This window comes from Camellia sinensis, chromosome 3, assembly GCF_055761805.1.
Source record: "Camellia sinensis isolate YWXY chromosome 3, ASM5576180v1, whole genome shotgun sequence".
Taxonomy (NCBI): Eukaryota; Viridiplantae; Streptophyta; class Magnoliopsida; order Ericales; family Theaceae; genus Camellia; species Camellia sinensis.
In genome coordinates, this window is record NC_138963.1 from 84,768,267 (window position 1) to 84,783,145 (window position 14,879).

Below are 14,879 nucleotides of genomic sequence, written 5' to 3' on the forward strand. Positions count from 1 at the left end.
TTAGGAATTCTAAATATTTTACTAAATGTTCTATCAAATATCTCATATGCACATGAGACTCACGCTATGTAAGTCTCATGTGAGTCTCACACCCATATAAAACATTTAATAAAATATTTGAAATCCCTAACATTACTCTTTACATACCCATTCTGAGCTGCCAACTACTCTTAAATACACTAAAAAAAAATTAAATTAAATTGCTTGAAAACTAATCATACGAAATATCTAATCGTAGTACAAAATCAATTGTTTTAAGTATGAGTGATGCAAAACACTTTGAAGAGATTTACCAATAAAATTATCAAATATCTTAAATGGATATGAATTTTATAATCAGCAAGACATTTAGTAGTTTTGTTGTTAAATTTTTTGAGATCCTTAACATTTTTCTTTAGGTATATCATATAATGAAGTCAGTGTCAATATACTCATATTGTGTTTTAAGTGGAGTTAATTTGAACAATAAGTAAGATTAAGAATGTTAACTCATTTTTTTGAGAGAATGATAGTTGTCAAAATGTACACATTTAGATCCTTAAAATATACTTGTTAGGTCATTTAATCATTGCTACTTGATGTTTTTAATATGTTTGTATATGTTCAGGTCACTCAAACTTATGAGTAGAAATTTTACTTAATTTGATAATTGAAACCTAAGATCAAGTTCCAGCTCAACTCTAAAGGCCTAGAAGAATCTAAATAATTTGAATCAAACAAAGTCCAACCCCATGAAATTTGAAGAAAGAAAAGTTAGATTTAATGCAATCTTGTTAGAAGAATCACTCTACACAACATTTGGTATTTTGGTCATATTTCTCTGATAGGATTTCGGATTAAGGTGAATCAAACAGAATTGGAAAGTTAACTTAAATGGCTACAATTTTGTGTGAAATAATAATTCTTCAATTCTAACATTTACTAGGTCAAAATAGACCTTCAAGATGAGTAAAAAAAAGATAGGAATAATTCTATCAAAATTTTTCTTTTATTTTGGAGAATTCTAGCTTCTTGGGTATTATTTAGATGTCTCCTATGTCTATAAATACAGATGCTAATCATTATTAGGGTTATTGAGGATTTTGGAGAGAAATAGACAGAGGCAGGGAGAAAAAGTTTCAATGTGGATTCTACCTCAACCACGAGTGGCTAATCTTCTTCTTCAGGATTGAGATGAAACCATAATCAAGTAACTTCTATTGATGTATTGTGATTTTAGTTTTGATTTGGTTCGGATAATCATTGTATATCTTTCAAAAATTATTTATTCAAGTAAAGTTTTTATCTAAGGAATGTATCCGATTTCTGTGATTGAGAATATATTGTTATACAATTGTTTAATCTGTTTGTATATACAAATCATGAGACAAGTTATACCTAAGGAAGACAAGTCATGTTACAACCTTAGTTTAGTGTAGACGATTTGTAACAATTGAAGATGATTCGTTCCTGCGATTTGATTATACCAGAGACGGATCTATTTGTAGACAGGGAGGGGCCATGGCCCCCCTGTTCAAAGGAAACAATGCTATTGGGATGATATGCTATGTTGCCCAAAACTTTCTTGTTATTACAAATGGCCTCTGCTGATCTACCTTAGGAATATTGAAAACTTAATAAGTTTTAATAAAACAAGTTTATTTGTACGAAAGAATTGGAACACCAAAAAAATAGAATTATTATCTTTTTTTTAATTTATTTAATAAAAGCATAATTTAATAGTAATAATACATTAATTATATATATATTTTTTTATCACAATTTGTTTATTACCACAAGAAGCGTACTTATGATGTTGATATCATATTAATGAGATTCATGTGAGACATGGTAAAACTTTTGAAATTTGAAAAGAAAAAAAAATTACTTTCACTTTAACGGATAATTGAGTTAATTAACATATACAAAAAATTAACTAATTTATGATTTCTCTTTTATTTATATATTAAAGTTGAGTAGATATGACTTTTTTTTTTATCATGTAAAGACTAAATAGATAATGAATTTTATGTATTATTTAAGGGAGTGGCTATTCCTACTCCACTTTATTCCAAATATACCCCATTCTTTATCCTTATTATATAAAGTTACTATTCACACTTCCCTTTACTCCAAATACACTCCCTTCTATATATAATAAAGATTAAAAAAGGGGGTGTATTTGGAACAAAATTGAGTGGAAATAGCGACTCCTTTATTTTAATATCAAATCTTAGTTATTTCTGATTTTTGAATTGAAATATGATAGTAGATAACAATTGATATATAATTTTTTTTTTTCATATCTTGGCCCATCCGTAATTGAAATTCTAGTTTTGTACCTGGCCAAATCATTGATTTACTAGAATTCAATATTCAATTTGGGAAATTCATTATGAGATTAATGGTGAATTCGAAATCTCAATCTATTTTTCATTTCAATTCCACCTCAATCTTTCTTTTCATTTAATAATTGTTTTTAGTTCATTTTTAGATTAAAATCAAAATATTTTTTAATTTAGAATTTGTTTCTAATATTTTTGTGATAAATGTTATATATTTTTTTAGTAGAAGTTATTAATGTTATTATTATATATTTTGTTTTTAGAAATGTTTGGACAAAATAATGTATAGCATTACCACAAAAATGTATAATAGTACTATAGAATGTGTAATTTTCATTTCTGAATGACAAATTGTCATAACTTCTATAAAAAAATATATAATATTTATTATAAAAATAAATAATATTTACTACAAAGAAATGTAACAAATGTACATGATACACACCCTTTGAAATAGTGTGTATCATAATATTTTCCTGTAGTTTAACATGTGTCTCTCTTATAGCATCTCTAACATGTATCTTTTTTTTCACCAAATTTTTGTAAAAACTCTATTTGATGTCAAATATTTCAACAGAGGATTTTGAGCTTGCATCAAGACAACGGTCGACCGGGCAGATATCTGGCCGATTGACCGGCCAGTATATTTTTTTTATAAATTTTTGCAAAGAGGTGGTCATCTGTGGAACATTTAGTAGTGAAAATTCAACGTCTATGAACAATGATTTGATAAAAACTCACAAGCATCCTCAATTTGATGAAATATTTTTGATATTTTCAATTTGATATTCATTTAATGAAACTATTAAAATAGGAAAAAAAATATTTTTTTTTGTCAATTTAAATTTGATAAAAAAAAATTGATGAACCATATGAAACGGTATCAGTTATCTGAATTCAAAATTTACCTGGTGGCACCTTGTCTTTTTTACGTGGATCCGAATGCCAAAATGCTCTCCTTATCTTTTTGCCACGTTTCATCGAGGTTTACACGCATCGCTTCGTTTGGCGAGTAGTTTAAAAGTTAGAAAAATTATTAAAAAAAGTTAAAACTTTAATAAATTATATAAAAAATTAAAACTTTCAATTTCTCTCTACTTTTTATATATTTTTTCATAAAAAATTAAAAAATTATTTTAAATATATTAATTTTTTATCTCATATTTTAATCAAAAAATTAAAAAAAATACTAAAATAGTTTGTTTCATATCCTTTTTTTATTGAATGGTTTAAATTTAGAACTAACAACACCACAAGTTTAGTATAATTATAACAATCTCCCTTTTAGGAGTGTGGATTCGAATTTTCGCTTATGTGTGAGTCTGTGACTTACTATTATACGCTTGAATGGTCTATGTAGCACTATCTAAGAATGACCTTTAGGGCCTCGGCTCCTTATGGTCTAGCCCCAAAGGTCACTCCTCTATGATTAGGCCTCTTAATCTCTCTTTTAGTAAAACTAGACCGACCTAAACAAATATAGATAGTGTGTAAGTAGATAGATAAAGAAAAATGCTTGGGAGCACTAATTAGTGCTCCCACTAATTAGGTGGCAGTGGGTCCCGTCATTAATGATGTGATGTTTTGGTCTTGAAGTTGTATTTTTTTATTTTTTTTTTTACTTTTTTAATGCATTAGTGCTATTAGTGGTGATGTTTTTAGTGGGATGAATCATTGTTGGATAGATAAATAAAGGAAAATGTACATTTGAGTATAAAAAATATGATAATATTATCTATTCATTGATATAGTTAACAAATTATTGATAAAAATAAGATAAAATGTTATATGAATTAAATGTAAAGGAAGTTCAATGTGACTGTTAAATTTTGGATACTCTAAATATTTTTTATAAATATCAAAGAAAATTAGGTTCGGTTTGACAGATAAAGTTCTCTCATAGCTGGAGACACAAACCGCTACTCTTTCAAATATAGGACTTGTTTGGTTTGTATTTGTAGAGTAGTTTTTGAGATAAAAATTATGAAAATTTGTTTGGTTTGTCTTTTTTCAGAAATGGTTTTGGGAAGAGAGTTTTAAAAAAAAAATGATTGATTTGATGTGTATGAGAGAGAGAGAGTGATTTTGGAAAGAAGCAAACCAAACAAAATTTTGAGATTTTTTTTTAAAAAAATTGTTTGGTTTGATTACTCTTGAAAATTTGTTTGTAGAGAATTTTTCCCAAATTTTTTTTTATTTATAAAAAATATTAATCAAGTTTATATTTATTTTTTTATAAAAGCTGACCAAAAAAAAAAAAAGTTTGGTACATATATTTTAAAAACTTATTTGGAAAACAAACTTAGGCTTGGTTTGGGAAGTGGGTTGGCTTTTTAGTTTTTTGGCTTTTTTGGCTATTTTAGCCTGAGCTTAGAGCATCTCCAATGCACTAGGCATATAATACTTGTTAGTTAAAATGCCTAGTGTGATTCACTTTTTTCAATTCCAACGCACTAGGCATATGATTAGGCATTTTGGCTCAACTCATATTCACTAGCTACATGTAGCTAGCCTTCAACGCTAGGCAAAATGTATTCAATCATTAGGATCATTTCCCTCCATCTTTGTTGTTGACGTGACATTCTATAAAATTAATAGTATTTGGATTAACAGCTAAAATAAAGAGCATGGTTGGAGTAAAAACATAAAACAGTTGATAGGCAAAATAAAATATATACTTTATAGTAATATTTAGATAGGTAAAATGCCTACTACCATTGGAGATGCTCTTAAAAGCTTGGTTTGGGAAAGATTTTTTGACTTTTTGGTTTTTTTGAGTTTTTTTGTGAGAGAATAATGTAATGATTACGGGTTAGATGTGATGTTTTGTTTGCTATGGCTAAAATAGCCTATTTTGTTTTTTGTGACTAAAATAGCCAAAAAAGCCTGTAAACCCACTTGCCAAACACAGGCTTAGAAAGGTGGGTGAGGAGAGGCAGTGAATGAAGGTAGTTGTCGATAATAAGAAATATAGTTTTGCGTATAATGTTTTTTTGGTTCCAAATTATAATGGTAAGTAACTAAAGGATTTATTAAAACAAAACTAAAAGTGTAAAGTTAAAAATAAAATTAAAATAAGCAAAATGAAATTTGATCCAAACTAAAAGATTACAAATGTAATTTATCCTTGAAAAATTAGAGAGTCAACGTATGTATATATGGGTAAGAGCATCTCAATAGTCTCTCTATTTTCATTTTTTCCCTACTTTAAGGAGTGAAATATAAAATAATTTTCTACAAGAGTCTTCTTGCTCAACTCCCTATTTAAGGGAGTCAACTTTTTGCTTCCTACATTTAGGGAGAGTTTAATCCCTCCCTATAAATTAAAAAATTATTTTTTCTTTCTTATCCCTCGTCTTTTTGTCAAATGGTAGAGGAGAGATGAGATAATTTGAAAAAATATTTAAAAGGTACTAAGGTCTTGTTTGAAAATAGGTTTTTTTAGTAATTTTTTAATTTTTTAACAAAAATAGGAGGTAAAAAAAATTAGTATGATTGCAATGACATTTTGATTTTTTTACAAAAGGATATATATGTAAAAGATAAAGAAAAAATGAAATTTTTAATTTTTTTGATATATGTTATAAATTTTTTAATTTTTTTGATAAATTTTTAATTTTTAAAATAAAATAATTACTTGCCAAACGAAGCCTAATCCCCTCTTAAATATAGTGAACTAAAAGTTCATCCCTTTAAATAGGTAGTTGAGTAGAGAGGCTGAAAGGAAATTCTCTTGTGTTTCACTTCTTAAAGTAGGGAAAAAGTAGGAATAGAGGGATTATTGGGACGCTTTAATACAAGTTTTTGCTTAAAATAGTCAACCAAGATTAAAAAAAATATTAAAATAATTAATAAAATAAAATATCACATCTAAATCATAATCATTTCATTTTTTTTTCTATAGCCATCAAATTAATTATAAAAAAAAAAACTAAAAATCATCCAAAATACAACTTCTTAGTTAGACTAAAATAAAAAATAAAAAAATCAAAAAACTAACTCAAAAAAGTCAAGTTTCCAAACAAGCTCGATATACATCTTAAAAAAATTATCTACCATATGCAAGTTATGGCATTTATAATTAGAAAATTTACCCATAGGTCCTAGTTTCTGAAAACTTTTAGGATTAAACAGTGTATAAGTTATTAATTTGGGATTTATTGGTGCATCCCCTTTATAATTTGGATTATCATAAATGTGATAATTTAATTCTATGAGAGCTATAACTAAAAAAAATATTATATTAAATACCATATAAGATATAATTAAAAAAAATTAAATTATAATCAAAATAATATCATAATCACGTAAGAGCAACTGTAATGCTTTTATTTTTCACTAATTAAAATATATATATATATTAAAAAAAGTATTTTATTTTACCTAACTATGTTTTTTTCATATATATAATCCAACGCTAGTCTTCTTTTCTCACCTCACCACAAGCCTCCATCCAAACAGAGTGAGAACAGATTTGATATTTGGGCGAATTGTTAATCTGCTAAAACCCGGTGGCATTTAGAGATCCAACGGCGCCCTTGGTACCATCGACGAGAACAAGAAGATAGACAGACAGAGAGAGAGACACAGAGAGAGAGAGAGAGAGCTGCCTCGCCTCGCTCTGCTCTTTCACACAGACACACAAAGGGCCAAAAGCTGTTACCGACACAGAATCACAGAGATCTCTTCTATACATGTTCAAGTTGTAGAGAGAGAGACAGAGAGAGAGAGAGAGAGAGATTAAGAAGGAAGGATGTTGTTGAAGGTTCCTTCATCGTCATGCAATGCCGGGAACATTCAAGCCGTAAAGAAGCGGTGCCAATTGCTGGGCGCTTCTTCGAGGCTCGTCTCAATTCGCCGACGAAACACTTTGTTTTCTTCTTCTTTTTCGTTTCTGTCTACGTCTTCTGTGAGAGCTCCTCTTCCGATTCTGGCGGTGGCCACCGAAGAGAGAGAGCCCAAGGGCTTCGACAACAACTTGGCGGACCGTCTCCGCCTTGGGAGCTTGACCGGCGACGGCCTCTCCTATAAGGAGAAGTTCATTGTCAGGTGTTATGAGGTTGGGATTAACAAAACTGCTACTGTTGAAACCATTGCTAATCTTTTGCAGGTAATCTCTCTCTCTCTCTCTCTCTCTCTCTCTCTCTCTCTTGTTGGTTTTCTTAAGGCCATCTCCAGCTCTTACTGAAATTCAGTAAAACCTTTTATTTGATGTGAAAGCACTCCAATGGACAAACTCAGAAGCTTCAATAATGGCAAAGTTCTAAATTTGAAAGCTACAAAAGAGTCTTGTAAATTTTGAGTTCCACATTTGGGTCTCCCTTGATTTGGGTAAAAAAAAGAAAAGTAAAGAAGAAGAGGGTAAATCTCAAATTGACATAAGTTTGAGTCAAGGAGTGGAGAGGTTTTTCAGTGATTTTTGGCCAAATTTAGATTTGATATAGGTTTGAGTCTAGGGTTGGAGATGCCCTAACAAACCCCTTTTTATCATCTTTGTCTACTTTCCATTACTCTGTCATATTGCATATTGTTGTTTACTGGACTCTACTTTCAATCAATTCAGGATTGAGTGATTTTTTTTACAAATTCCTTACACTTTCTGGATTTTCTTTCTTTGGCTTTCTTATGAATTTTGTAATGTAGGAGGTTGGATGTAATCATGCTCAGAGTGTGGGATTTTCAACGGATGGATTTGCAACAACCCTTACCATGAGAAAATTGCATCTTATATGGGTGACTGCTCGCATGCACATTGAAATTTACAAATACCCAGCTTGGTGAATCTTTTGCTCCCTTATCATAATGTGGACTTTTATCATAGATGGATAGTTTTAATTTTCATATTATTTGGTACAGGAGTGATGTTGTTGAAATAGAAACTTGGTGCCAAAGTGAAGGAAAGATTGGTACTAGACGCGATTGGATTCTCAAGGACTATGATACTGGTGAAGTCATTGGGAGGGCTACAAGGTGAATTTGAACATATTATTGTTTCCAGTTCTTTACTTACTATTAAGCTCAAAATCCCCCCTTCCCTGTCCCCAAAAAGAGTTACTGAAGGAGAATACAATATTTCATCATGTCCATATACAAATTGATTCTAAAGACATGCATTGATATACGAAAATGTAGTTGGATTCCACCTATTGTGCTAGTTGGCCATTATACTTCTCCAAGTATAAGCACGGAAATTGACACGAGACACAAATATGATACGATATTGATATGCCAAGACAGTAATTTTTTTAAAACATTAGAACATGGCAGGGACACGATAAGAAATAAATATATATTCGATAAATTACTTTGACCTTCCTTGAGGTTTGTGTTAACTATAGATTGGCCCACTAGTTTGATGAAATTGCATTGGCCCTGTGTTAAAGTTTGTCAGAAGAAAATCTTAATAATAGAAGTAATGAATATACTGTATTACCAAACCAAGCCTTAAGTCCCATCAAATGAGGTTGACTACATGAATTATTCTTTTCCACTCGACTCTATCAAAGGTCATTTGTCAAATTAAGGATATTCATATTTCTATTTACTACACTAGCCTTCGTCAATTTAGGTCTGTCCCTTTACCCAACACTTCCCTCTATCGTCACTGTATCGCATCTCTTCACTACTGCCTTTGTTGGTCTCCATTATATATAATCAAACCATCTCAATCTATTCTTTTTCAGCTTATCTTCTATTTTTTTGGATGAATATCTTCTATTGGTATCACTCTTACCCATTCACGAATATACTTATTCCTAACTATGCCTTTTCTAGTCTTATCACACATACACCTTAGCATCCTCATCGCAGTAACACTCATCTTATTTATATGTTGTTTCTTAGTTGTCCAACATTCCATCCCATACAACATCGCTAGTCTAATAGCCATTCTATAGAACTTTCTTTTTAAATCTAGTGGATACTCATTTATCGCATAGTACTCCAAACGCACTCCTCCACTTAAGCCACCCCGTCTTAATATACTATTTTACGTTAAAAAAAGTTTTTCAAACAACAAATTTTTAAATCACGTGACTCGCTAAAATTGACTCAATGACTCATCTCTCTAATTTCACCGTACATGCAAATGCCACGCATGTGACACAGTTCTTGTGAAACTATTGTCAAGAATTGCTTACTATGTAACTATTATACCATGGCATGGGTGTAATTGTTACCTAATTTCACTAATGGCATGGGTGTAATAGGTATGTGTGTATGTAACTACTTGCCCCAATTCCATCAAGCAACGAGCCGAAAACCCAGTCAACAGATGGGTTATCAAGTTGACCAGCATTTGACTTATACAGCCCATCCACATTCGGGTTCACGCCACTATCCTCCCAAGACTGAAAACCAATGACATTTGGGCTTGGGCCCACAACTCCACTTAATGGCAAAGTGGAGGATGGCGAATTGCTTACTATGTACCATAGACATGAACACAGCATGATATGGATATGTTGACATGACAAATCTAAAGTAGGACACAACATGACAACATATAAAATATTTGCTTACATTCATACAACATTTCTCTCTTATTTTTTATTCTTTAGCTATACTTCTCTCTTATGTTAGAATTTTTCCATTGCATAATTTATGTTGGTTATGCACATGAAGTACTCTGTTTTACTTTCTAGAAATATTTTAAGGCACATTTGGGTGTGTAAAAGTTGCATGTCCAAGAAATGTCGAACATTGCTATCATTAAGTGATTCATCACATAGGTTGTGTGGAAGTGTCATCAAAGTGTCTTACATTATAAAATTTTATTTTAAAATTAGGACACAGAGAAGAATTGTTAGACATGTTTTGGTAGTGTTCGAGAAGTGTTGGTGCCCAACACATCAGACACATGGATCCTCTTTAGAAGTGCTTGTGCTAGTTAGATTGCGTATCATATCTACTGTATCCGCATAAATGTTTGTGCATTTTTCTGGCCCTTTCTGTTTCCATTGTGGGAGATAATCTAGTTGTCAATATGAACTTTATAACATTTGAGGTTGGGGTCATCCTGTTGTCCACTAGAGTTTATAACTGATTCCAGTACTGTCACACTGTGTACCTAGTTATGGTCTAACAAGTACATGTGCCAGTTCCACAACCAATTAGACACATACTATTAAGCCTATGCACCATATTAGTTTTGGAGAAGTAATATTGCTGAAATTTGCCTTCTTTCCAGGAACTTAAGAAACTGTAAATATAGGGCTTGATAAATTGCTATGATTTTGTTTCTTTTCATGGAGACTTTATAAGTGGTGTTTCTTTCCTCTTATGCAATTGTGATCATAACTTTCAGATTAAAATCAAATGAGGATCACTCTAGATAACCAAATATTTTGACCCTTCAACTTCATGATTCTGCTGACTATCATTGGTTTCTTGCATTACTGTTCACAAAACTGAAACTCTTTGCAGTCAGCCATCACAATTTAAAATTTTCCCTTGTGGAAACCACTGGATGTTGGCCAGAGATTGCTTCCTATGTATTATATTTACTGCCCAAATTTCAGATTGCTTAGTGTTGTTATTTTTGTGTAAGTTGAAACTCAACCATTTACTATTTTTAATTGCAGTAAGTGGGTGATGATGAACGAAGATACTAGAAGACTCCAAAAAGTCGGTGATGATGTCCGAGAGGAATATTTAATTTTCTGTCCAAGAGAACCTAGGTGACCCTTCTAGGCTTGAATTTTATCAACATATAATCTTGAATTTTTTGTTACGCCCATGTTTTGTTTTTGTTTTCCAACTGTGTTAAATGGACTATTTTATTCGCCCCAATGTATCTGTCTCCACCGGATATGACAAGGGTAAGGGCAATAGAAGCTTACTCATTGGGTGAGTAGGCCCATCGCCTTTGAGAGAGGCCGCACATTTTAATGACTCGTATGCTTAAATTGACTGGATCATATTAGTTGAAAAATGTTATGACACCAATAGTTATACACAAAAATATACCAACACACTCACAAGCTATGACTAGGCCCCACGCCAAGTCGTGATAGGGCCCACAAATATTTAGTGTTTGGTATGCTTGTGTGTGCAAGCATTCATAGTTCGTGTAGATGTAATACTTAAATGTGTTAAAAATAAAAAATAAAATTCAATTGATGTATTGAGTGTTATGAAAAGACAGATTTCCTAGATGCATGCATTGTTTAAGGAAAAAAATACAAAAATTCAAAATTAATAAAATCCAACCTATGATCGAACTAAAAAGATAAAATGAATTAACCTTAATATCAATTAAAAAAATATGTCAAAAAGCTTTAATAAAATTTTAAAAAAAAACTTTAGTAATTTTCTAAGTAGCACAGAAACATTGACACAACACTGACACGCCGACATGTTGATTTAAAAAAACTGCAGAACACGACATGCTGAAGACACATTAAATTTTTATATATTTATAAATTTATTATATGTCATATATGACTAATTTATTCAAAAATAAAAAATATATATATGTAACATTACACTAAATATATTTAAGAAGTTAGCATTTTTTCATAATTTAAATTTCAATATATTATTCACGTAAGAATTACATTCTAAAGAATACAAAAAAATAACATTATATAATACACATGATATATTCATTTTATAAATGTTTCAAAACATATTTATAGTACATAAGTTGTGTTTTGAAGAATGCAAAACATTATTATTATGAAGTGATTCATCACATAGAACATGTTCGAAGGGTTCAAGAAGTGTCGGTAAAGTGTCAGATAATATGAATATGATTTTTTAATTAAGACACATTGAAGAAGTGTCAGACACAACATGCTTCCCCCTTGGTGTTTGTGCTTCTTAGGTAATTTTGCATCTACCAAAGGCAAAAGAAATCAATTTAAATAATAAAAAATTTATGTGAAAATATGAAAGAAAGACTTGAAATAGATTTCTCATCTTAGTCATAGAAAAAGGTTGAGCCGCCTCTGGGTAAGGGTATGGGATATGTGCCTAACGCCAAATACTAAATGTAGACACTTGATCCTCTAATTTCATATGTTTTATGAAGAAGCAACTCAAATTTGCTACTAGAAAAACATTTAACTTTCCACACAAATGGAATATATAAATTACATATTCTTGCTAAACTCTATTTGATTTGAAGTAAATTTCTAAATAATTTACATCTTGTATAAGAATATTATACAATGTGCACCATAAGGCATGTTCCCATATTTTTTGGATGCATATCTCAATATCTTAAGATTTAAGTTTAGGAAGATCTGATGCTTGGACAAGCACTCTCACCTGGTATTTGTACCAGAGTCCATGTAACATAGTTTTCCAATAATGATGCAAGACACATATCTATTTCTAACTGGAGGAAATTTGGGAATTGGAAGACACGTGTACAAATATCTCATTCCTAAAGTTGTCTACAATATGAATTGTTAAGCTAGTAACTTAGCTAAAAAAATTCTTATATAAATAAAAGATAGCAATGGTAGATATTGGCAACCTTGCTGTCCAAACTCCCAAACTTCTCCTGTTCTCATGTAAATTGATGGTTTTATTAAATATGCTTGCCCTTCATGTTGCCATTTAGGTTAGCATTTCCTGAGGAGAACAACGGCAGCTTGAAGAAGATATCAAAACTGGAAGATACTGCTCAGTATTCTCGGCTAGGACTGGTGGTAAGGTCATTTTGTTTATCAAAGTTGTGGCTAAGTGCTTTCTGTCAAGCTCTCAACATGTTTTGGGATTTGCAGCCAAGAAGAGCTGATCTGGACATGAACCAGCATGTAAACAACGTTACCTACATTGGATGGGTTCTGGAGGTTGGTAGAAGCATCACTTCCTTTTCTTCAATAAGACCTGTTGTTCTGATACGACCACTAATTCTTCCTGTTTTTAATTGAAATGTATAAAGTTCTTACTTTCCATAAATATCTCGGTTCTGAATCATCCACAAATTGTCATGCTCCTGAATTAGGAAAAACCATGCCCTTCTTGGTGGAAGTTAGTTCGTTTGTCTACTAGTGTGAAATAAATGTTGTGATGTGATGCGTTTGCCATGAGCTGTGTATGAGTAGTTATGGATTTATTGCTCAAGGGAAAGAGGAGATTCACATGTTTTTTTGTCTTGCTGTTTCACCAGTTGAGAATACCTACCAAATAGATGTTCCATCAATAGAATTAAAAGACACAAGAAAATGAATAGAAAACCACCATCAAGATTTCCTTTCTTTTCTGGCCCCCATTAGAATGCTCCACGATTAAGATCATGTACCGCTAGGAAATGGGTGCCTGTCACAATTATTGTTAACCTGTTAATTTTAAACAGAAGCTTTAAAATGCTTTGATCACTGCTATATTACCATATGCAAGCCATCTATGTATTATTGTCTCCATGCCTGTTAAAGTGTTCTATTAACCCATTACTTCTCTCCACAATTGACCATTTATCTGCATTGCGTTGAAATCTTGTTTTTACTGAATGGTCTCACAACCATTTTTTAAAGTTTCAATGAGATATGGCTCATTGATTTTACATAGCATTCTGTTGGGCTAACACTAACAGCGTCACTTTTTTTTTTTTTTTTCTTTTTTTGGGGGGTTTTGTCAGAGTATTCCTCAAAAAATAATCGACACTCATGAACTGCAAACTATCACCTTAGATTACAGACGGGAATGCCAACATGATGATGTTGTTGATTCTCTCACAAGTCCAGAACCATTCGAGGATTCACCAGTTTCAGAGCTTCATGGGACCAATGGGTCTGCTGCCGCTGCAGCAGCCAAAGATGAACATGAAGACTACTGTCAATTCTTACATTTGTTGAGATTGTCAGGTGATGGGCTTGAAATAAACAGGGGCCGCACAGAGTGGAGAAAGAAACCGGCAAGATGAGCTCTGATCAAATCATTCAGTTTGATCTTCGCTTTCTTTCTCATGCCTCCTCTAGTGATTTATTTTCTTCCAATTTCTTCTTTCTCTGTGTTCTGTTTTTGTTTTCATTATGTTTTCCTTTTTTTTTTTAAATTTTTTTTCTTGTTTTTTCCTCTTAATGCTTCTGTACTAGTGTTTTTTCTCCCCTTTTTTTTTGGGGTATGTGTTTTCTCCCGAGGGATTTTGTTTCTTCACTTATAAGAACAGATGAATTGATTTCGGTCATATTTTGTACTTTTGCAAGTAAAACTGCCATGAATAAACTTCAAATCAAAGATTGAAATTGAATTGATTTCGGTCATTTTGTACTTCTGCAAGTAAAATTGCCATGAATAAACTTCAAATCAAAGATTGAAATTGAACCAATGGTGAGCTTAATCAAATCTTGTTAGTCCGACTTCTGGTATAGTTGTTTATGAGATGGGATTTATTGGTAAATATTTTTAAAAATAATTTATTTATTTATTAGATCAACTCAAATAATAAACAAAAAGAGATTAAATTGAGTGCTGCTAATTAGGGTGTTTGGTTTTAGTTTTCTAAAGATGAAATATCATTTTCCTCAAACTATTTCGTATTTTTCACGTTGAGTCTCATATTTCGATTTATTTCAATTTAGTACCTGAACTTTTCACAAATTA

General features: G+C 31.3%; 1 protein-coding gene across 1 annotated transcript; it reads left to right on the forward strand.

Moving 5' to 3' along the window:
• The first annotated feature begins 6,125 nt into the window (after nt 1–6,125).
• Nucleotides 6,126–14,526, forward strand: FATA (fatA acyl-ACP thioesterase). The gene is made up of 7 exons (XM_028224187.2): nt 6,126–7,434; nt 7,968–8,101; nt 8,181–8,294; nt 10,907–11,002; nt 12,895–12,982; nt 13,058–13,126; nt 13,915–14,526. Exons 1-7 carry the CDS (start codon nt 7,078–7,080, stop codon nt 14,197–14,199), a joined length of 1,143 nt encoding a protein of 380 aa, XP_028079988.2. The 5' UTR covers nt 6,126–7,077; the 3' UTR covers nt 14,200–14,526.
• Nucleotides 14,527–14,879: the final 353 nt, after the last annotated feature.

What these genes read in the sequence shown, in the direction of transcription:
- FATA (XM_028224187.2), top strand. Translation starts at nt 7,078, where the DNA reads ATGTTGTTGAAGGTTCCTTCATCGTCATGCAATGCCGGGAACATTCAA. An exon ending in CCATTGCTAATCTTTTGCAG is followed by an intron (nt 7,435 to 7,967) that starts GTAATCTCTCTC and finishes TTTGTAATGTAG; the next exon opens with GAGGTTGGATGTAATCATGC. An exon ending in ATTCTCGGCTAGGACTGGTG is followed by an intron (nt 12,983 to 13,057) that starts GTAAGGTCATTT and finishes TGGGATTTGCAG; the next exon opens with CCAAGAAGAGCTGATCTGGA.